We start from the raw sequence: 24,353 nt of genomic DNA on the forward strand, positions 1-24,353 counted from the left end.
AGATGTAAGACCTGGAGAGCATCTAATCAAGTCATGTAGATGCTCCGAAGAAAAAAGAAATTCAATCTTTTTTTTTTAATATAATGTACAACAGCACTCAGAAAGTGATTACCTGGAATCTTCTTCCCGTCAGTACACTAAGAAGGTTCAAGCAGTGATTTGAGAAATTTACAAAAGGTAGGTTCACTCAGGCCTGCTAAACAAAATGATCTAAACATGGCCTCTAGCTCACAACTCCACATACTGCAGAGCCTGAGGAAGGATGTGTTTTCCTTCTTTCCTGTTAATACTATTCTCTGGGGGAAAAACAAACAAACAAACAAAAAAAACAACCCACAACTGACTTCTCAGAGAAATAATACAGAGCTAGACCTTTGGTCTGACTTAAAGCTGTTCTTGCATGTGCATGCACGTTTACTTCAGAAGATCCTGAATTAATCCAGAAGAAATTACACCTCATTCTCTAATTCACAAAAGCTAGTGTCCAATACCATAAGCACTAAGCTTTGTATCGGACTTGATAAGCACAAAAACAAGCCCTATTTAAGTCACAAATGACAACAGTAATGAGTTTCTGAATGAAGATGGAAGGAAAAGCATCTTACTGAGGATCTCCAGCGTAGCTGAGTTGAGCAGGTCGTATCCCAAAGTGGACAATAATGGGGAAAGTAATTACATCAGGATTGAATTGTTCGCGGTCCAGTTGATCAATACGAACTGAGCTGGGTTTCTAGGAAAAAAACAAAATATACCTAATTGACAACAGTTCCATGGAAAATTTATTGCCTCTAGCCCACACTGTCCAGGAACCATGAAGCAGCAATATTCCAAGCTTATTAAAATACACGTAAAACTAATCATTTATATTATAATCAATATTTGGCGATGGCAATGACTGAAACAAAGTTAATTAACTTAGCTCTCCCAGCGAAAAAAGGGAAGACTATTTTCATTTTGCAAGTTAGAAAATCTACAGTTTTATTATTTCTGAGAACCTAAAGCAGCTTTCTTCGGTTGAGCATCATACTGGAAATAAAATCAGGATTAGCATTCTGGCATTCAGGCTCCCCCAAGCCTGAGCACTTCTCTAAGATCAGGTTACCTCTCTGATTTAGTTCTTTTCCTTATTTCCCAGTGTAAGTGCAGAAATTATTAGATCAAATCACACAGACTAAGTGATATAAAAAATTTAAAAAGCATCATGCTACTCTTAGAAAAGGCTCCCAAGCTGATGCATATAATGAGGAATACAGTTTTGTATATTAAGGAGACTTTTGTCCTTTTTACATTTCAAAACAGAGGGGTTTTTTTTTAGTTAAAAAGGACAGCGTAAGAGAAGGTGACTTTCATTTCACCTTTAAAAATGCAGAAAATGAGTTATTACACATCGTTGTAGATGACATGCTGCTTACAGAGCTCTTGATCACCCATCTAACATTAAAAAAAAAACTCGGTTGAAGTTGCAGTTTGTCTCCAAGTAAATATTTTCTCCATTATCTTCCAAGCTGCTTTGTTATGTGCCTGCTTACTCCCCACTTTGCAATCAGATGTATGAAGCCGATACTTTCTGCTTGTCTAAGGTTTCAGAAAAAGGGCATTACTTCTAGTTACCTGCACCTCAAAACTTCTAATTCAGCACTGTGAATTTCTCAAAGACAAGTTTCAGAGTTACAAGAACAGCTCCCACCATTCTCTTCACAAAACAATAAAAATTGTGTCAAGAACAAAGCTTTCACCCTTCAAACCACCTTTGAAGAACTGTTCACAGGAATCATTTTCTGCATGGATAAGCAAAGCCTATTCTAGAAATGAAGGCAAACCTCCTCAGGTGGCAAAACTTCCAATCTATTCTAAAAAAGAAGATTACCTAAAACTTGGACTTTCAGATAGAAAAACATTTTCCAAGGGAAAAATACTTATCAGCTTCCCTTTGGGTATGATGACAGAACATAGCTACATCTTCCCATTAAAAAAAAAGTTGCTCATGCTGGTAAGTTGAAAAGAGATGAAAAAGGGTTTCCCCCAGCACTCCCAATAAAAGAGGAACAGGACAGTAAAATCTAATGAAAAACAGGAACGATTTCTAGCAGGTATAAAGTAGATCTCTAATCCAGAGCTGAAATTCCTGAGGTTTTGTGAGTTTTGCAGAAAGACAAATTGAAAAGCTTCATTTTTTTTTTTTAAACTTGACACAAGTTGCTTGCTGTCCTGTTCTCCCCCTGCCCCCTTAACATTAGGAATGAGGAAATGAGGAACTCCCCCCCACCCTCTTTTCTTTAAGAAAGCAGCCTTGCTTCACAACAATTCCTCTGAGAATCAGGAAGGCAAAATATGGTTAACAGAACACATAACAATAAGTATATTGAATATACCGATTAAAAACCAATATGTTAAGGCTACAGGCAATATTTTCCTATATGTTCCACATTCTAGACATGCGAAGATAATGCAGATATAGTATAAAAGTATGTTAAAAATATATGGATTTGTACTGGCAGAAAAAGCAGCAGCATTTTAAAAGAGTGAAGTATTAAAAAGGATTAAAATCTGAACATTTAAATCTCTTCCAATACAAATTTTTACTGAACTAATGAAGCACTATGAATAAATTACTTTTAAATAACGGTGAGCTATTTATTGGTAGTTGTTAAATGGGACATATGCCTATCAATTCCCCCATCATACATATATACACCTCATTTTAAAAAAGAAAATACATAGAAAGTCTTTTCACAAGAGAAATTATTTCTGAAGTGACATTGTGGAGGAGAGCAGCAAAATAAAATTTAGTGGTTTTACTTTGTCGTGTCAAATGCATAAAATTGAATTTAAAAGTTGTCTTTTACTAAAACAGTTTCACATTGTCTCTATTAGAACTGTTTCATCTTCTAACATTGTAAAATGCACAGAAAACACTTTCACACCATTTTTCACTTTCATTGTCAATAGAATATGCCGCAATGAACAGAAAAAATCCACAAACTAAGAAAAAAATCTTTGCAATCTTGAGAGAAAAACATGTTCCAATGATGACATTATAACATGACAACGTTTCAAAGTGTCGCAGATTTCCTTTATGCTTACATATTTTGATGTCCACACACATCTTTAAAAACATCTTGTAGAACACAAAGTTTGTCAATAAAAATCATGGGAAATCAAAGTTAACGCTACCACTCAAACTGTGTTGCCTTCTGCATGAAGGCATTTAGTTTTTTGAGTGATGCACAAAAGGAGCATATAGACATACCCTCATGCTAAAGAAAAAAGAGCAAGCTTTCAGCTAGCTGAAGTCAGCATATCATCAGCCAAACCACTGAAGATATGTCATTAAGATGCTGAAAACTTGCATACTACCAAGTACTCTGTATCACAGAAACCACAGGCAATGTTAAATTAAGCAATTAAGGCTAACAATTTATATTACAAGGTTCTACCTTCATTTTAACCACCTCCAGCAGAACTCTCAGTATGGAAAGTCCATGTGTTCTGTATTTCATACTCCCACACATGGTCTTATTTTCCTCAGTGTAGGAAGTTTTAGCCAGAAAAAAACACTCAATGAAATGAAGGGGAAAATAATCTGATAAATTATGATTAACTTAAGGTAATTTACTAAATGTAATGCTGTCGTACTTAAAAACAGAGGCTTGAAATATATATATCTAGAAGGGTGTCATGGCTTCAGTCTTGGAACAGGTTCTTCAGTCACCACAAGAAGCTACCCTTTAAGCACGATTCCAATTCATTTTTTTTCCTCTCACATGTTGTGCAATAAAGGTGGAAAATGAAGTTAGAGAAAGGAAGGTCTTACAACATAGAAAGTTGCATGGCAGTTTAAAATGTGAGGTCTAAAACATGCCCATTACCGAGATACCATCTTTGTGATGCTGGCCAAACCATGCAAACAGAAGTCCGCAGTTTTTAGCGGACATCATGTAATTCTTGTGTCCCACATTTCTTAAGTACAAAATTTAGAAAAATGGATCAAATCTGCATACATATGGGATTTGAAAGAAGCTGAGAACTTATGCTTTAAATGCTAACCAGAAATTAAGGCCATTTAGGTTTCAAGTTTGTCACTGGAAATTAATAGTTTTGTTCAATTTTGTACACAAAATTTTTCATTGTGAAAGCAGCATAAAAAATGATGGGGGGTGGAGAAAGCACAGAGGCAGAAACTTTTCTATACTCAGGGCAGAATCTATAGAGAGTATATTAAACAGAGCTAGGGAATCAAAAGAGGAACATGAAAGAAAATAGCAAATAATTACTAATTCTCTGGTTCTGTGAAAACAGAACAAGATCATGCACCAAGACTGCTTGAGAAAATATGAAAGCAGAGGAGAAAGTTACTATTTCCTATACTTAAAACATAGCTATTCCTTTTAATGTACACATTGAAACAGTGCTTCCCTGGAAACCAGCCTTTTGGTAGCGCAGCATATGGTACATATCTCCCCAGGGTTGGAACAAGTCAGTAAACTGTTCCTATAGCAATCTGCAACTGCCACTGGTCAACTTTGCCCTTTCCAATTCAGACTGTAGCAGACTCCCCAAAACAAGAGATGCACACGTCATTGGCTTGTTAATGAATCAGAATTATTTGTTCTACCATGCCAGGGCTGGTGACAATCATCCCTTTGCATTCTTCTGCATATTTCTGCCATTCCAGCTCTTCCCACTGAAGCATGTTGGCAATCTCTTCTTCAGGCACCAGAGCTTTATTGCATCGTAACAAGTAGAGAAGAATCTGATGCATTGATAGTACTTCTTTTCCTCCATCTTAAAAACATAAACAAAATGCATTTCAGTTATTCAGTCCTAAAGCACAAGGGAAAGAAAATATGCAGCACATAAAATATTCAGATGAGAAAAATAAAATGCAAAATGTTTAAGCAACTTGACAAATAAGAAGGCAAATGTTTTAGTGATGAATAGTACACATGCATAAACACTTCTTTGCTAAACTGGAAGCAATAACGTTAACAGTAGCAAGAATAACAGTTTCATCTTACTGAATGCTGAAGTTTCTAACTCGCCTGAAAAACTTCTAAATGAGGAGGCAGAACAAATCAGCTACATTGTCCATTGACGTCTCCCTTTTCACAATTATCATCCCTTTTACAACACAAGTTAAAAAGCCTTTAGGCATTTATGCAGTTTTTTTAATGAACACTCAAAATTTTACAGGATCCTTCTGGATGAATGTAGTAAGTTATCCTTGTATATTGAATTTATCTATAGTGCTTACGTGCTGCACCTGCAGTAATGAAGGGTAAAGAGCCTCATGCTGTCTTCTGTCACTAAATGAATCGAGCACGTGTGAAAACTGCTAAATACTTCTGAGACCCCTGGAAACATGCACAGCAAAGGCTGCTTGCAGGGAATTAACACAATATAACACACATCTGACCAGGTCCAGTAAGTCAGATATAGATGTTAACAGCAAAAGGTAAGTGATAGTCCTGACAGACCACCACTCAGAAGACACTGTCTGTTCATACAATCCAATCCAAGTTGGAAGGGACCTGCAGGGATCATTGGGTCCAACTCCTGGGTCCCCAGAGGATCACCCAAAAAAATCAGACCACGTGTCTGAGAACATTGTCCAAATGCTTCTTGAACTCCAGCAGGTTGGGTGCTGTGACCACTGCCCTGAGGGGCCCGTCCCAGTGCCCGACCACCCTCTGGGTGAAGAACCTTATATCCAGCCTGAACCACCCCAATTCAAACTCAAAATTAAAACACTTTAGTCGTGTGTCTTCCTTCTTACTCATGTGAACAGACACACCGAATTTGAAAGAAGGAGGTCAGAGAGATTTGTACCAAAACCAGGGGTTAAACTCCAGTTATGGAGGCATCTTCAAGTTTCATCCCCTCAGAAGTATAAACATTCATTTCCCTTCCTAAGGGAAGCAAGATCATTACAGTCCTGCCACAGAGTACACTATTACTATACACACAATAAGGAATAGAAAAAGTAAAGCTTTCAAGTGATATGAGAATAATGCCACAGCACAAGGAATGTGATTCCAGGCACACACGAAGAGCCTTGCAGAACCGCAATGTACAGCAGCGCTGTGCAAGACGTCTTCCACAAGACGTGCAAGGGAACAAGCACTCCTCCTACTCTAGCTGGGATTGCAACACTGTACTTTAACAGGAAAGATGAAAAGGAATAGTATAACTTGACCTGTTCGAATAATTAACCTCATTCAAGCTCTAAGAATCTAAAATGGGTAAAACATACCCCAAACCTCAATGGAAACAGAAAATATTTCTGAATAGCTACAGAAACATTTTTAAAATTTTCCTTCAAATTAAAGAGGGTCTCAATTCGCAAGACTTTTGTCTTTGTTTCAGTGACTGCTGGCTATGGGCTGCATCTTGCATAACAATATGAACTAGTTGACAGTGTGTAGCCTTACACACTGAAGACTGTACAGGAAGAACAGGTTGCTGTAGACAGCTGTGCCAAATAGTAGTAGTTCAGAGACCTGACTTTTCTTGGGTCAAAACACGCAGTTGAAAACAGTTTTCTATCATTTTAATCTTCAATATATTCTTCATCAAAAATCTATGACAAAATCCAATACAGCTGCTATTCTGCATGTTATACACCTTTGGCACTCAGCAAACCTGACATGATTATCTCAAAGCTCAGAGCTACCTCAAGGCCTGTCTCTAAGTTTCCCACATAGAAAATCTGACATCCTAAACTTCACGTTTTTAGACCACGTTAGAAAGATAAGAAGGAAAAGTAGGGGGAAATGGGAAATCACCAATTCATTTCTATCTTTAAGGAGGCAGTTGATGGATGCGTGGAGAGATCTTTTGCACCAGTGTATCATTATCTTTGAATAGACACAAATAATGTACCACAAACACCTGAAGGAAAATGGATTCCCATTTTCTGGAAATTAAAAATCTCAAGAACATACATAAAATGTATACTTCATGAAAAATATATTTAGCATAAAGATTCTAGAAGGTAACTACATATGTAGAAGCATCAGGAAAAATACATTTTTAGGAAGAGTTAGAGGGCTGGGAACCTTACAAAGGAGTCACACAGGAATACATGTTAGAGAGACTTATCTCTCCCTGTCAATAAACAATCCTACAGTGCAGAAAGAGCTGACTTCAAAACTAAAACAAATCAGAGTATAAAAACCCCAAAGTAACTGGAAAACACCCTTGAGCTACACAATCCAGGCAGGTCAAACTTGTTCTCATTTTGTGATGAGGTCAAGTTAATCAGCCACATGTGGCTTGATGGCTTATTTTGTAAATTGCTTCAGCAGAACCAAATCAATGTTTGCTAGCAAGCCTCAGAGCTCTGCTTCTGATTGAATAGTGTTGTGTATCCAGGAAGGAACAACAATTAGAAACATAGTAATCTAGCCATCAGTACTCTCCACAGTAGCAAGCCAAACCTCATTTAGCTGAAGCTATAATTAATATCACAACGAAGTTCCAAAGCCCAAAGCAGAGAGCACCTCCAGGCCACAGCCCTCCTGACGTAGGCTGTGCCACATCTCATCTGCACTCTCAGTTAAGCAGCTGAGCACATCCTCCTTTCCACACAACCCTCCTGGAACAGTCTCTGACAGAATCTCAGCAGGACACATTTTCTGTGGAGCCATGACATTTATGTCAACTGAAAGTCTGTCCTACTATCTTCGGATGTGTTAAATGCTTGTAAAAGCTGTTCACTCAAACTGAGCACAACTCTCCACACGAGCTTGTCCTTGGCTGGCAGGCTGGGGTTGAATTGCACTGGAATGGTGTTTTTCTGTCTTTCACTGTTTGCTGCAAGGTCTCAGCTTACATTAAGATAAAAGAAAGAAGGAAACAAAGCAACCTGTGCTCAGGAGTGCCAAGCTTGCTGACCCTCAAAACTGCACATCAATGATTTCCATGTAATTGCATGACATGCATCCTGAGGAGCAGAAGGGACATGAAATTCAGTTTCATATGTGAGAATAAATAATAGCACTACCCAAACCCCACAGCTCCATCACAGGACACGTCAAGAAGGACCCAGCACTGCCTACAGTCCCACATGGCAGACAAAAGCTGGATGCAAGACCTGGCCTGTCTATCACAATACTGGTGCTGAGTAAACTATGCACAGCAACAGTGAGTATGAAAGACTTCAGACGGAAGCACCAGATCAACGTGCAATGCATTGAAAATCTTACTACATTACCTGGAAGAAACCTCACAAATCGTGGCATGAAGTGAAATCTGGGGCAGGAAATAGCATCATCTTCAAGTGAAGGTCCTTAAAGATGAAAAAACACATAGAAAATTAATGAACAGCAACATATTTACAAAAGAAAATAAAGGAAGCCTTGCCTCAGATTAAATCAATGAACAATGATTACATTTGATAGGGCTTAAGTTTGACAGAAAAGTATCAAAATGCTTAGAGGAACAGAGTAGCAACTTCTAATAAAATCATCCATGTGGACAAAATCAAATGAAATTGAAATATCTTAAAAAAAAATCTAAAACACATACTACTCTATTTAAAACAGTGATACAGGGGAAAAAAATCTGTTTTATAGCTAATCCACATCAGTCTTGTAGACACAAACACTAGTTTTTGATTAGCGGTTTGTGTTTTTTTATCTTGTTACAACAAATGTAACACAGAAATTTCCATGATGCTGTTTTGTGTTTTTCCTTTCCTATTTCATTATCCAAAGCTTTACATGAAAACAAGAACAGTAAGTACCTGGCATTAAAACAAAAAATTAAAATCAAAACCAGGGATATGAAACATTACAATTTGAGTACATTTAGCCAAAGAAGGCTACACAAAACATAGTTAAACAAAGGAGCGTACAAGTTTCATACAAGTGCAGAGTGCCTCTCTGTAGACAAAGAGAAGACAACAAAACACACCTACAGATTCTGAAATGAAGTTCCTTTGAAATCCTCTTGTTTTCTTTTAGACCAAGGGAAGGATTATTCCTGAAATTCTCCTTTGTCAGCCTTCATAGGAACACATTTTCATCTTTCCAAGTTCAAAACAATCAGCTATAATAACTTACCCTTCTATGGCTGTGTGTATGACACTGCTTTGTAAGCTGACTGCAGAGAAATACTGCCTGAGTAATTATTTGTTAGCTTACAAAAACAGAGGATAGTTTACCTGACACCTTACACATGACAATGCCATACACACAACACTGTAATATGAAACAAGCAATAATAGTTACTATTCAATTAAAACAATTGTTTGGATTAAGGAAGAAATTTATTTTTCTGTGAGAATATAATGCATGACTTTTGCATTTTTGATATAACCCACAATAATGAATCTTAATAAGTTTCAACTTCTTGAAGAAGAAAGTAGAAGTTTGTTACTCTCACTTAGTACAGCATTTGACTATTATTGAGATCACTCCCCACTTTTTTCTTTCTTTTAAAAAGAACATAGCAAAACAGACCTATTTACTAAAGCTGCTACTAACTATTTTTGTATTTTTTCCAGTAAGTATAAGTTACCTTTAAGATTCCAGTCATAGAGCTCCAAAATATCTTTGAATAGATAAGAAGAGAACAGCTCAAGACCTTTCACACAAAAATTCTACGAAAAAGAAAACACACAAAACAAGCTTATAATTACATAGTACTGGAATTAAGATAATGCCACTAACAGATAGCATCTTCATATTTGTCAACTTCTAGACATTGTCCTTTGGAAAGTATTAATGCATCTCTAATCATTTACTGTAACATAGCGGTCTCTTCAGAAAAAAAACTGTCAAGAAAGCATTGTAATGAAGATTTTTTGTGCAATGTCCAAATCCACTCTATAGGCAGAAGTTACGAATCTCATAATTCACCTTGCACCAAAACCCTTTCACTTGAGTAAGCTAAGCAGATAATATTTCTGAGAAGGATCTTTCATAATTCCCTTTTTCCTACATGTTCATATTAAAAGCTTAAAAATCACCATCTGTGGTATCATGATCACTTCTTCCATAGCAACAAATCAGTACAATGCAAATAGAGATTATGACCTTAACACCCAGCAGGAAAGGGGAAAAAAGTTCTTGCTCATCAAGTAGGAAAGCAGCTCCTCCAAAAGCAAAGAGCTTTCAGTCAGAAGTGAAAGAACCATTGCTTTGAAAAGCCTTTCTAAACAAATTCGGGACAGGATAATATAAGTTGTACATGTATAAAGATGGCTATAAATTCCAAAGCCAACAACACAATCTTTCACAAGGGTGCATTAGGTAAAGATTGTTTAAAAGTACTGCGCGTTAGCAACCGGCAACTGACCGGGAGTCCAAAAAAATGTAAAATTCCCAAACTCACTCTGTGGCCGTTAATTGTTTTAGAAAAAGGTTGAGACAACACAGCAATTCAGTAACAAAAAGTGAACTGCATCGATCACATTAATCTTACTGAGGAATCTCAGGGCTCTTGCATATATTTATTTGCTGTTGAGCAAGAAAAAAAAGATAACTAGAAAGAAAGATGTAATTATGACTACAATACTGACCCTATCTTCGTAGTTAACATGCAGGGATATTTCTGTGCTGCAGTGGAATAGCAGGTGTATGTAATTTACTTCACAAACTGGCTACACCGGTGATTAATTTGTCATAAACAGATTATGAACTGAATGCGCTTTGTTTGTATCCACAGGAAATTTGTTTTGGCAACAGCTTATATTAAGTATTGATAAGTGATCTTCAGAGCTTCACATTCAAGATTAAGTTTCAGCCCTGGCATTAGTTTATGTGGTCCTGGCAAACCAGCACCTCCACATGCCTTTCATCAACTGTAAAAGAAGGATAATGGCTATGTCAGCTCACAGATAAGAACATCTGACATATAACTTAAAATGAAAAGATGCTATGGGTATAAGCACTTCTTACTATTTGATTTTAATGTATGATAGCCTAGGTAGATGGATTTATGCTAGTACCTTTAAGTGCAAATTCCTTTTCAGCTATTCACTCTGAACACAGCCTGTCTCTGACCATCTCTTCACAAGATGGGATTCTGAAGAGTTTAATCCATTAAGCGTATCAACTCTTAACCCAGTCTGACTTTTTAACTAATTATCCTTCTTACCTCAGGCATCATCTCCTCAATAAAATGAATAGTATAGTCAATGTTAAATCTGATTACTTTACATAGAGGAATCTGGAAGGAAAAGAGATTCAGCATGAAAAGCTATACAGTGTCAAATGTACAGTTAATACAATTCTGAATGCAAAGGTATTACTGTCTGCTGAAAACAGCACTTACTAGAACAGCTGCTTAGTGAGATCACGCAAAGACAGGAACGCAAGCGCGTGCAAGAGAAGCAACAATTCTAACTTCCACCTCTGATAACACAGGGCTGACAGGAGGGATGGTAATGCAAGATTAAATAATGCCATCTACTGGAGATGAAGTTTTGTTTAGGAGAAAAAGCAAAGTTCAGTAAACCCACATCTGCTCTCCCTTGTAAAGTTGGAAGTGAATTTATTGTTGACAATACATGTCAGATCAATACACTGACCTGAAGACAAGGTGTTTTTTTTTTTTGTACACTGCCAATTCTTTTAGCTATACCATCCTAAAATATGTTGTTAAGTGGTGAAAACACAATGTAGGAATTTTCAGAATAAATGTACAGGATTATACAAATCTCATCCAATAAAAATTCCTAGAAGTTAACTCTTCAGGGGTTGCACTGAAATCAGTGGACTTAGAGGCACAGTGTTCTGCTTTCATCTTCTTGCTAAATCTTCTGCTAAAAACTTGATTGTTTGTCTACATTTCTGCTGATGGCATGATAAATGAGAAGCTACACCAAACAACCAAATACAAAAATGGCATTTCTAGGAAATGACACAAATCTTTCAATATTAAATTTTGTGAATACAAAATAAAAAACTTTTAAAGTAAGATGTCCCATTGAAAATGTGAGAGGAAAACCTGTCACACTTAAATCGGTGGTTCTTTTAACAAAGTACACAGAGTGTTTTCTTACTTTCTAACATTCAAGCTCAACCAGAACAGGATGTGCTCAGAGAGTCAATAAGCTTGGTTATTTTTCTTGGTAACAAGAAAACAAGCTTTGGAGAGGTAACCATGACCAGAATCTCCACAAAATAAGAGTTCCACATACAAAAAAAAAAAAAAAAAAAAAAAAAAAAAAGCATAATAAAGGTGCATTTTTCTGGTTCTATAAAATTGCTGTGGCAGCTGTATTAAAGAATTTATAATTTCTCTTACGACTGTACAAACCATTTTCCCCTAATATCTGACTTTCTCAATTGTTACTGAACAATTGTAATAACAGAAGTAAGCCTTCCAACAGTTTGCAAGCTAAGACTTCATATTATACAAATCTGGTTCAAAGATGTTGGTGTTTGGACCTCTGTTTCTGCTACACTTTGTCATATTCCTTTTATCAAATACGTTCCAAAATGTCTGTCTCAAACAGCAGTTATGACGCCCCAAATCATCTCAGGATAGCAAGGCACTCTATTTCCAAACAGCTATGCCTGTTGGCAACAAGAACAAGCAGTGTTGCTTTGTATTCAAGTCTGTAAAAATGAAATCATTTGCTGCTAATCATTTCCCCTAGTTAGGTTGAGAAATTCCAGTTTGATCCTGGCCTAAATGCACCTATTCTACAGTAATGTTCAATGTCTGCACTAACTGCTTGTGTCAGACAAGAAGAATTTTCCTTGTTCTCCATATAAAACAAGTATTTCTGTAACACTCTGCCTTCTGGTCATACAGTAGACATTAACGATAAAGGTGGCCTCTTTATCCTTTAAATAGAAGAAAAAAACATAACCGTTCCTTTTTTGCTCATTTGCAAAGTGAAACTGTAAAGCCCTGGGATAAATCTGCCATGAACCCCAAGGCTGAGTTAATGCTGCAGGGCAGGAGTGCTTTGCAGTGCCACCCCACCACCAGAGTGAGCACCACCCACTCACTGGCTTGTCAACTTCCCCTGCTCACCAGAACTTAAGTGTTGTCATATACATTATGTAAGCAAAACATCAGCTAAACATGCTTTCCTCCAGTGCTTTTCCTTCAGTGTCTCTCAGTCCCAGGTGTTAGATTCCAGTCTTGTACTGATGAGCATTTTAATACCAGGTTTTGGGACTTGTGGCGAAGCTAGTAACAGGTATAAAACACAAGGAAACAATGCCCCAGAGCACCTGAAAAGTTCTTAAAACACCAAGATATAAAAATCTAAGGTACAGATATTTTAAGTATTTGCATATTTTTGACTCTGATATTGCTAACTCAGCTTATATTGCAAAAGCAGGGTCATCTGGCAGCAATCATTTTTGTTAGATTTGCTTTCAGAAAATAAAATCTATTATTTAAAAAAAACAAAACTTTTCAACTTAATAAAACCTCCTCATCCAGCTTAAATCCAATTAACAGTTTTAACAAGTTATTCCATGGTTTATTTCACTTTCAAACTGTGAAACATAAAGAACATTACTTTGATGCACATCACAGTCTCAGTCACAGTTTGAAGGCAATGCCTACCACAATTACTCAAGACAAAACCTGAGACTCATTAGCACAAATGTCTTCCTCCAGTTCCAAATGCTGGCAAGATGTTTGTAACACATGCATGTGAGAAAAGCTCTACTGTGGGGCAGAAACAGCTTGCCTTCCAGACAAATCCCATGTATGCAGTAATGAACATACTTACATTTGTTAGTGGGGCATGTGAAAACATGGAGAACCCTTCAAAGATATATTCATGGTCATCATACTCAATAACAGTAGGTCTGTCTGTCTAAAAAAGTAAACAAAACCACCATGGAGTAAACAAGAAGCAGTACTACTTCCCCCACTGAAAGCAAAATTAGAACTAGTCAGAATTATTTATAAAGATACTTACTAAGAAGTTTGTGGGAGGTGACACTGTAATTCGATAGTGGTATAGTCTTCCAGCATTGTTGGTCATGGGGCGACATGGTTTAATAGGCTTAAAGAAAAAGATAAGTAGAATTATGTGTAAAGTCAAGGCAAATTTAGATTAAAAGAGAGAATAAAGCATTTCTAATAGCCATGAAATATGCACTAGGAAAAATTAAATAAAGCAGGTAGTCATAATTAGCACTTACAAGAAGAAAGTGGGCCTTATCTGTAGCCACTTCTGGAAATATTTCTAAAGCAATTCAAAGCAAAAAAAAAAAAAAAGTGAAAAATGCTGCTGTAGTTTATTAATTTTCCATTTGACTCTCTATCTTTCCTACACATAGCACTTAGCTGTCTACATAGCAGACTGATCTCCTTTTTTGGGGGGGGGTATTAATTTGTTTCAGGGAACTAATTTTAAAACTTCAAAAAAAATACATTTGGACATTGCATAAGAAGATATCAGAATGTTATCAAGAGAGACAAGTATCCACTCATCTGCTGGGGGCAAGTCTGGAGCTCCAAAGAGAAGGGACCGGACCATCACTGCAGAGCAAGGCACAGGCAGCCCTGCTCTGGTAGGTCATGATGCTCTCTGGTGAGAACAGTAGACCAGCAGGCAGCCTCTCCCTGCACTCTGATGCAAGGCCAAACTGTGGGATTTGCAGTTTGCTCCAGCTAGTTCTGAAGCAGTCCTTTTTAAAGACCTAAAAATCCTCAGCAGTCAGACAAAAACAGAGTTCCTCCTGCGTACAATATGCTGCAGTTCAGAGGCTGCCACCAACCTGTTCATGAGTCTGTCTACAGGAAAAAACCCTGTGGTGAGTGGGGTACTACACAAAACATTACAAAAGTTGGCCTTGTGCAACAGCAAGGCAGCTGCACCACTGCACAGCTATGCGCAGTCTGCAAAATCCATCCAAGAAGTAGGGTAATTATTTTGTTCAGCTCCAAATTAAGTTTCTCATTGCTATGACAAGGCAGGTAAGAACCAGCTAGTTTAAAAGCTAAGCATGATTATCTGCAGGACACTAAAAATTCATACATCCCAAATTTTCTGAAGCTTCAAGTTCCAAGCTGGCCTTGCTCCAGTGAGTAGCTGCCTTTGTGCAGCACGTTTTATTCATCAGTTTTCTCCCACTAAAATTTTCTCTCCCCTTCTCTGCAAGAAAAATACTACAAACAATGTGGAAAAGAATTGATCCTGGAGTGATTTACAAACAGCTTCAGACCAAAGCCATTTTTCTGAAACAGAATAATTTATGCTTTGCAACATTCACAAATCCTCAACCACAGAGAAATAAAAGAATGTTTCAGTAAATACGTGTAAAAAGGCATACTGAAAAATTAAATTCTTAAAGAGAAGTTACAAAGGTAAATTGTAAAATTACACATTAACATTCTTAAAAGTTTAGAACAAAGTTTTTTAAAATATAAACTTTAGGTGGTCCAGGCACTACTATTTCCAGAAATACTGATCACAAAGCATGCTCTGTACAAATGAACATTTCTACAGAAAATAACCAAACAGTATTTTGACAACACTTTTCAAAACAAAAGCAACTACCATTATAAGTGTTCCAGGAAGCTGATGGACTGTTTCAGGTACTCATCAAGAACTTAGTAACCTGTTTGACAGTCTGCAGTGCAGACATGCTGTAGTGCTGAGACAACACCTCTTCTCGGAAAGCTTGCTGCTGCTCCAGCAGCAGATTTAGTGATTTATTTACTTTTCCTTTTAAAGCAATCCCTTCACAAAAAGGGTCCTCATAACATGCTCATCCACTTGTAGATCTTGTAGATGGGAGGCATTTGACTACTTTTTTTTTTTTTTTTTTTTAAGGCAATTGTGTTTCAGAAGCTTATACAACCGAACATAAACAGACAAAAGTTTTCCACAGCTCTCTAGTGGATTTCATTACTGGTACTGCATTTTAAATGTGAGGTTACATGATTAAGGGATTTAATGTCATACAGGAGTTTTTACTAAGCCTGTAAGCCATGGAAGAAAAAGCAAGCAAGATAGATCAACCCAAGTACAAGCCTACTGCAGCAAGTTTGTATTCAAAATTGCAATTCTTACAACTATTTACCTCTTCGCCAGGATAAATGCCATGCCTTATCCCTGTTCTTCGGGCTTTAGCACTGCATTTGCACAGTGGTCCATCATTCATCTGTCAAAAACAAAACAGGATTCTGCTTTTATTGAAAAATCAAAAGTGATTGTATCTGGACAATTATGTTGGTTTCAATGCCAGAAGTACTTATGCTTCTAAAAACATGTCATTCTTAGATTAAGTGGATGTTCTTAAGCCAGTAAAAAAGAAAACAGTATAGACTAGCATAAGAAAACTGCAAAATAGCATTAGAACTTCGTCACTGATTCAGAAGCACAAAACGGGTAAACGGCATCAGCAGAACTGTACCTTCCTACTATCATACGCCTCTTTCCCACTTTATATACACACAAACAGCATGTCATCCACCTAAAACAAAATTCAGGCCCTAAACACGCACATGCAATTATTTACATGCCCAAACCTCCACATTCAAACAGTCCCACTCAGTTCATTGACTGAAACCTTGTCCCTGATTAACCCATCTCCAACATGGCACTGCTACCACCATAGAGCACAGAGAGCAGACAATTTGAAAGATTTACTTGATACTTTCAAGTAATGGAAAAAAATCAAATGTATCCTGTGAACAGATAAGTAAAGAAGAAGAAAGGGGAAAAAGATACATCAGTATTGCATGTAGGTACATCAAGTAGCTATACTTAAAAGGGTCACAGCACACTATAAAGCCAGTCTCTTTTCACTTCTACAACCACATTTGATGCAGGCTATCAATTACTGCAACATCCTAAAGCCTTCTGCTCTTAACATCATGTCCACTGCTGAAATCCAACCAGAACCAAACCAGAGACGCAGTGACATGATGGGTTCTCTTCACTTTTTTTAATCCCACACCGAGAGACCCTGAGGAAAGCACAGGTTTAATGAAACTGATTCATGTCTATAGGTAGAAATATACTTCCTCACTGGTTTATACGGTCACAGAGCAGACAAGTTAAATAATGCAGTCAGTATCCAACTGCTCAGCACTCCACCAGAAATAAGGCCTACTTGAGGCTATTGAAATAATCACCACTTACTTAAAAAAAAAAAAAATCTTGTCCTTAGTTCTTAAAAACTGTTCAGCCCTAATACTGCCTCTGTTACTTTAAATGGACAGACCAAGACTGACAGAGATGTGAAGTACCTGTATGGCCCAGGACTTGAGAAGCAAGACAGATACCTATCTACCCCCCTCCTCAACAACACAACTAACAGAAGGAAATGCAGAAAGAGCCATCACAAAGTGGTAACAAAACACTGAAATATCATTATCTCACATAAACTAGGGCAATGGCTTCTAACCTCCTCTGACCAAACAAGGAAACAAGCAGATAACACTTGCAAGAAAAAGGGTATTATGGTAGTATCAGCTATAACAATTTATTTTTTGACGACCGCAAGCACTTCTGGACATTAACTGAAGTAACAAACACCACTCAGATTAAAGGGTTGGGAAGATCCATCATAAAAGTCTGGTTACTTGTTGGATAACACTATCCAGCTGGTAACTTGTATGTGCCAGTGTGCACAGAAATCATTCCCATCTTATGTAACAATGGTTAGAAAGCATTTTGGCATACCAGATAAATACTGAGGAAAAATAGCAAACCTTCAAATAAAATTACTTGGAAGAAATACAGTACTGACAAGCTCACCATGATTTGATTTCAGCCCCTTCTAGAAAGACAAGGGGGAGCAAATCTCAAGGAAGTCTGGGAAAGAGCTTTTCAGCAGGGAATTCATAAGCCATTTATTCCTGAAACTATTCATCCAAGTTATTCCACTTTTTATTTAGCCAATATTATAGACTAGAACATTACTTTGAAATGTGCCCAAGAGCAACACACATTTTTTTCAGTTAAATGCCTAAACAGTTTGCTAATTTTGTTTTTCATATAAAACCAGCTAGCTATGCTCAGTCTTCTTTTTTATATAACTAGAGCATAAATATGAGTTGGCAATAGGATATTCAACAGACCTTTGAATTACCATAGTGGCAATAAGCATTGCAGTATCTCTTGGCATTAGGATTTGCTGCGTGCCAGCCTTGTGAATCATACAAAACACCAGTTAAATAAGTTTACTGAGGTGCTATTTGACAAGGAGTTAGAATAGACTGTAAAATATTTAAGTAAGAAAGATGAAAATGGCAAATTTGCAAACAAAAGCTAGTCTTCTGTGCAATGTATACATTCAAAACAACATTTCATGAGCTCAGCAATTACATTTAATGAGAGCTATAATCTCCATCCAATTACAAAAGAACCATTAGACAAGAAATTAGGAGCATTAACAGCATATTTAAAACATTATTTATTATGATCCAAGAGCTTTTAGGTGAATAATATGTAAAACAGATAAACATGCTGCCTTCCCTCCATCTCAAAACTCATCTGTGTACCTTTATCTCGGGGTTAATAGGACAGCATAAGTACACTGTTTACAATTCAGGTTTTATTACCGCTGCCAGACATGACTCCAGCTGAATAATCCCCAGGATTCATGAGCTGGAATCACACACTTGAAATCAAAAGTGGGGTGGTTTAAAAAAAAAAAAGAGATAGAAAAGAGAAAGGAAGAAGAACTGATATTGAAAAAGATGTCACCCAGCATGTTCGACAACAATTCCAAATTTTAGGTCTACAGGGGAGAGACTTTCAGAAACAGGACTTTTTCCTCTCACCATACCTGTCCTGGATCATTGTACCATAATTCTTCATGGAGACGATCAGGGTGTGCTTTTTTACGCTTAATTTCTGCAATGACGTCAAAAACTTCCGAATCTGAACTGCTAGAGCAGCTGCTGTCATCCTCAGAGTCACAGTCTGAGTCACTGGAGCTCTCTGATTCATGCAGGGAAAATAAAGTTAGCTGAAACATTTCCACACATTCTCTTCCCCAGAATCAATACGTTCTCTAACATGTCATAGCTCAGCAGTATACTGAAAGTTATTAAAGAAGTGCATGACATTCACACTAATGAAAACGACAGCAACTACATTTTTTAATTAAAAGTGACAGCAAATGCTATGGATATTAAAGGCCTACACCAATGGAGTGCTTGCTGTTTGGCTGTCCAGCAGCACCACTGATCAGCTGTAGAACACCAAGTTCAGTTGACAATAAAATACTTCATGGAACAAGACTATAAAGCTATAGCCAACAAAAATATTACCCTAAAATTAAAAAAAAAAAAAAAGGAATACATGACCTCCTGCTGTTTAAAAAGCTAATTCTGATTGCTATGAGTATAGTGCTTACATCTAGTTCCATTTTACCCAAAAAATGCTCCCTATCTGTAGTAGGGCATGATCTATTCAAAAGGTTCAAGAAAGCACACGTGGATAGAATTATTACAGGATGTGTACTGTTACTCTTTTTTTCAAATCAAGTATCTCTAATAAATCAGTTATCACATTAAAATCACAGATGAGGAGAAAGCTTTTTCCCATGATTGAAAAAAGCTATTGATAGCTGAGTGAATCCATCCTCAAGTTTTACAGAAACGCTGTTCCATGAGTTTTCCCCAAAGCTTTTTTTGACTTTTTTTGACTCTTTTTGACTCTGTACTTACTAAAGCAATTTTTCTGATACATCAAAGGAAAGAAAAATTCTAAACAACAACAACAAAACAAGACAAAAAAAACCACACAGGTTTCATGCCTGTTAAAATGTCTCCTTTGCATTGTTGCCAAAGAGATGCTATTAAGTGTTGGGACTTAACGTAAAAAACCCAGAGCCTGATGTCATATATCCCTAAACTCCTGTGGTACTTAGAAGCAACTCTTCCATATGTAATGTCACTCATTTTCACTGATCTCCTCAGCTCCAATTTAAATAAATACTTTCATAGCCAAGACATATAACATGATACAAGTAAGGTTTATTATTCTTGGAAGGTACAATGTAACACTCCTTCCATTTTTTTCATTTTTATTTAAGAGAAAGTATATTACTATACTGCTGGTGCTTTGAAATACCCTGGGGAAAAAAATGTAAATGTATATTTATTAAATGTTTCCCCTTAGCTAAAAGAAAGAAAAATGAAGTGAAAGAACATAAGAACAAAAGTAATAAGCTATTTTTTTTAAGAAAAGGTAAAATCAAGATGTATTTTGATACAGTCCTTAATTCAGTACAAGATGCTTGTCCTTGGGACATACGGCTTACATAGGTCATATGTTCAGTTGCAAGTATATATGCATGTCTGAATGCACATGTATGCATATTCACAGAAAAATATGTAAACATATTTTCGGAAATTTTAAAAGTTTTCTGTAAATATTAATGAGCTGTGCAAATCTAATTTTAAATGCAAAAAGAGCGTGGGGCTTGTGAGAATAAACCAGAGTTCTGAAAGACCAGTATAAAATATTTGGATTTAATGTATTGAAGTAAGCCTTTCATAATCTAAAAATGGTCTTGGAGCACATTGCTATCTCACTAAAATCCACATCTACTTCTAATGAAAGGCACAACAGAGGCCTTTGGCGAGGTACAAAAGACAACAAACTATTAGACCCAACAGAAATATGGTTGTAGGAGAAACTGGTACAGGCACCATGTCAGCCCAGGTACAGTGCAAATGCAGAGCCTTTGGCTCCCCCAGTAACAGCGGAGAAGGGAACACAGCTAAAGTTGCTCTTGCCCCATCGTAATTTTATCCTAGAGCAGAGAAGGAACATCCTGTGGAGATCCAAGGAAGTGAAGCTTTAGACAGGTAGGCTGAATGTAGAAGTTTTGTCCTTCCCTCATGTGTGTGAAAATACCTTCTGAATAACTGCAGCAGACTTTGCTAGCAATTCTTGAGTGAACTTAAACATGCAAATCTGATGTTCAAAAAGGTGTTTTCTTTACACAGCTTAATAAAACAGAATTTTTTTTTTCTTTCCTTTCATCTTTATGTTATTTTAAGCTAGCAGCACATAACTGACCCTGTCGTTATATACTAACCTGTATTTCATCTTTAGAATTTTTGGTATTTGATTGTGAAAGTTACTAGGCTCAGATCTGAGAATCTAAGCATCTCAACAGGAGAACATGAAACATCACTTACAAAGCAAGCCCAAGAGTATCTAAATTAATGTGATATGCCTAAGGATTTCTTGAACACTACTTTCACAGTGGAAAAGATACACTATGTAATACTGAGATGCTGGAAGTACAGTAAGAACAGCTAACAGTTATAAGTAAACTAAATCAGAAAAAACAGCTTTCAATGAATTCTGAGTGGATAAATTGCTAGCAAAAACTATGCCCTGCTGTTTCAACCAATATTTCCCCAATAATTGATACAGCTAGCAGATATATTTCTCTGTGAAAAGATCCATATGTGAACCATGACAGTGCAGATCAACTCATTTGGCTGCTTGTTACAGCACTGAATTCATTTTCCTTCTACATTGTATTTTAGTTGTGCAATTCTGCTTATTGTGATCTTATGCAGAAATACCAGTTTTCAAAACAGTATAGCATCACTGCTCTTGTTTCCCTTTTTTTTTCCTAATAAATATGAAGAGCAGGAGCTCCTTACAGCCCCTTATGCACCATACTTTGGCCTATCTGATCGTGCTCAGGGTGCTTCCATGCCGTGGAAGAGACTTCAGCATTAGGCAGTGCTGGATTCTGTCTTCCCTTAAGCCTTCTAGGTAAAGCATCTAGCTCTACTTCAGTCAAAAGCAACAGTAAAACTCCATGGAACTGCAATATAAAGGATGGATTTAAAAACACGTATTAGCCTACTGACATCATTAAACATGCACAAGTACTAAAAAGAAAAGGTTAACTAGAGTTTGCTCCATTTCAAAGCTTTGCCATCATCTCTGCATACCCAAATCCTCATCCAGTTTGGTCTTTGGTGGCTCCCATGGTGGTCTGGCTGCTTTGGCCTTTGCCTGTCGCTTTCCTAACTCCTCTTCAAACTTTTCATACAGATCTCGGAGCTTGCTTGTTCCTACCACAGTAGAGTCTCCCTGTTAATTAAAAGCCACGGAAAAAAGCAAAGGCAGTGTTGACATTACAGTGCACAAGACAACAAAGCGTACCAGTATTTCACAAGGAAAAGCGACATTAAAAAAAAAGATCTCCATGCCATAGCTCAAATGAAACATGGAAGTACTTGATAAGGCTTTAAAATACACTGTCATTGCTCCACTAGGTAAATGAGCAGAGAACTTCATCTGCTGGTGCATTATCAAACCTTTGGCCTAGCCAAGCAGAGCTATGGCTAAGCACATTTAATACAGCTCAGTACTGATTTCTAACAGCTCAGATTTAGAAAAAACAGGAGACCTTCTGTGCAAGTACTCTGCTATTCAGAAGAATCGTATCACACCCTAGACACACAGAACTTAACTGATGTTGCCTCCTTTGAAACATTGATTTCACTGTGTCATTCTATAAGAGAAAGAAGAAACCTCCTCACTCAATTACTATTTCCTTACTCCCCCAGCAACTGTTATTGTCAAATAAAAAGAACTGACTTCCTCCTTCTGAATGAAATTTCTCCAGGGTTATGGGATGATAGGGTAATTTAGGCAGTTTTGTTCAAATACAGGTGTTTATGGATAAAACCTTCTCTCCTGGAGACAAAAATATCCCTCTTTCATGTATCACTAATCTGAATGAAAACAGACTGAAGAAACATGAAAATAGAGAACATCAAAAAAGCCCTTATAGGGTTCAAGACTGAGATGGCTGGGAAGAGAAGGATTCAACACTGAATGACACAAAACATGATCCTGCTAAAGTACTCTCATTAATCAGGTAATCAGACAACCAATAAAGGACTGTGTACAGTGATTTCAGAGGTCTCACAAACGTACCACTTGATCCATAGGGTCATTTGAATAATAGCTTTCAGAATGGGTACAGCGAACCCAGACTGGCTTAAGCAATTCATCATCTTCATCTTCATTCTTTTCAGATGCATTCTCCTCTGACTCTTTGTCTTTGATACTAGTGTAACTTTTTTCTTTGTTGGCACTCTGGCTTTCAGACCACCTTTCTCTGTCCTCCTCCCATCGGGGTCTCTTCCTTTCTCTGCTTGGAGAGCAGCTTAGTGGAAGAAAAAGAAAAGCAATTAACTTGGTTTTTAACTTGCAGCTGTAAGAAGTATTCTGTGGTTTAGATCTACCATAAAAAAGTTAAATTGAAAGTGTTTTTGTATTTTAAATTTTATTCAATAATTAGAATGAAAAAACACACTAGTTTAGACTGAAATTCTTACTTGTATTCTAGATCAGTTTCTTAATTTTGTTCCAAAGTTTGAAGCCCATCAACTAAGTTACAGTATTAAGTTTTAATATATATCCCACAAGCTATTTGTATGAGAAAAAACTGATCTTATTGGAAGGATTATACAGAAACCAGTTTGGCATACCAGATAAATACTGAAGGATTATACAGAAACCCATTGCTTGTGTTAGTCTAACTCTAGCAATTCTTTGAACAACACAAGCTCCAAATTTAGGATTTATTTATTTTTAAATTGTCTTTAAAGCCAATAATGTCACACTGAATTCAACTACCCAGGATTTAGAAGGAAAGGAGCGTCAAAACAAGACAAGTTCTTAAAAATAGGATCTAAATATGGAATGAACTTTATGCTATCTTGGTACTTCTCAGACTGGGAGCAGATATACAGGGGAGTCTTTGAAATGCAGTTGAGTCTCCAGAGATTAATCCTGCTTCTAACTCTACAAGGCCTTGAGAGAGCTGTGACATTTGCACGTCTATAAAGACGATTATAAGATTCATCTCTGAGTTTCAAACCAGGCACGTATGCATACACACATGATGCACAGAGCCTCATAAATATGAGAGAGACCAAACGTGTCCTCCTTACCTTCCTGTTCTCTTGTAATCTTTTTTGTATGACCTGTCTGGTGATGGTGATCTTCTGCTGTCACGGTGCCTATGCCTCTCCCTCTCCCGCTCCCTTGAAGAGTTCAAAAACAGAAGTTAAATAGGAAATCTGGCATTTCTTACATTCCACACCTGGAAGAGACGCAGAATCAGGCTGAGATCACATTATTCAAAATGACATGACATTCAATGAAGCCATCTATCTCAATACTATACTTAATTCATACCGTATAGAGAACTATAAATTCACCACAGGACTTGTTGCCATTTGTCCTGTTTTTCTGTTACAAATAGTGAAGAGTAAGATTACTGCACCTTTAACCATTCTTAATGCCTCAAGGAACAGAACGAAAACCTTTTCCATGCACAGTAGCTTTGGAAGCACAGCATTAACTCAAATGTTTCAAGCAAGTACTCTTCTCCTGACAGCCACCTCAGGCACATGCGAAA

The 24,353-nt window shown here is 37.1% G+C and overlaps 1 protein-coding gene across 2 annotated transcripts in view; it reads right to left on the reverse strand.

Annotated features, from left to right (window-relative positions):
- The window catches only part of DROSHA (drosha ribonuclease III), a 67,278-nt gene that overhangs the window by 40,078 nt on the left and 2,847 nt on the right, over positions 1 to 24,353 (reverse strand). The window contains exons 2-13 of one of the 2 annotated variants that reach the window (XM_040548098.1): positions 23,884 to 23,976; positions 22,862 to 23,093; positions 21,868 to 22,009; positions 18,726 to 18,880; positions 16,011 to 16,091; positions 13,898 to 13,984; positions 13,706 to 13,792; positions 11,104 to 11,175; positions 9,523 to 9,604; positions 8,216 to 8,290; positions 4,616 to 4,785; positions 606 to 730 (exon numbers count right to left, since the gene is read on the reverse strand). In XM_040548098.1, coding sequence (XP_040404032.1) covers positions 606 to 730; positions 4,616 to 4,785; positions 8,216 to 8,290; positions 9,523 to 9,604; positions 11,104 to 11,175; positions 13,706 to 13,792; positions 13,898 to 13,984; positions 16,011 to 16,091; positions 18,726 to 18,880; positions 21,868 to 22,009; positions 22,862 to 23,093; positions 23,884 to 23,976 — 1,401 coding nt within the window. The remainder of the gene's footprint in view (positions 1 to 605; positions 731 to 4,615; positions 4,786 to 8,215; positions 8,291 to 9,522; positions 9,605 to 11,103; positions 11,176 to 13,705; positions 13,793 to 13,897; positions 13,985 to 16,010; positions 16,092 to 18,725; positions 18,881 to 21,867; positions 22,010 to 22,861; positions 23,094 to 23,883; positions 23,977 to 24,353) is intronic. The other variant, XM_040548099.1, reaches the window with a different exon arrangement.

The sequence above is a fragment of the Cygnus olor genome, chromosome 2 (genome assembly GCF_009769625.2).
Source record: "Cygnus olor isolate bCygOlo1 chromosome 2, bCygOlo1.pri.v2, whole genome shotgun sequence".
Classification (NCBI taxonomy): domain Eukaryota; kingdom Metazoa; phylum Chordata; class Aves; order Anseriformes; family Anatidae; genus Cygnus; species Cygnus olor.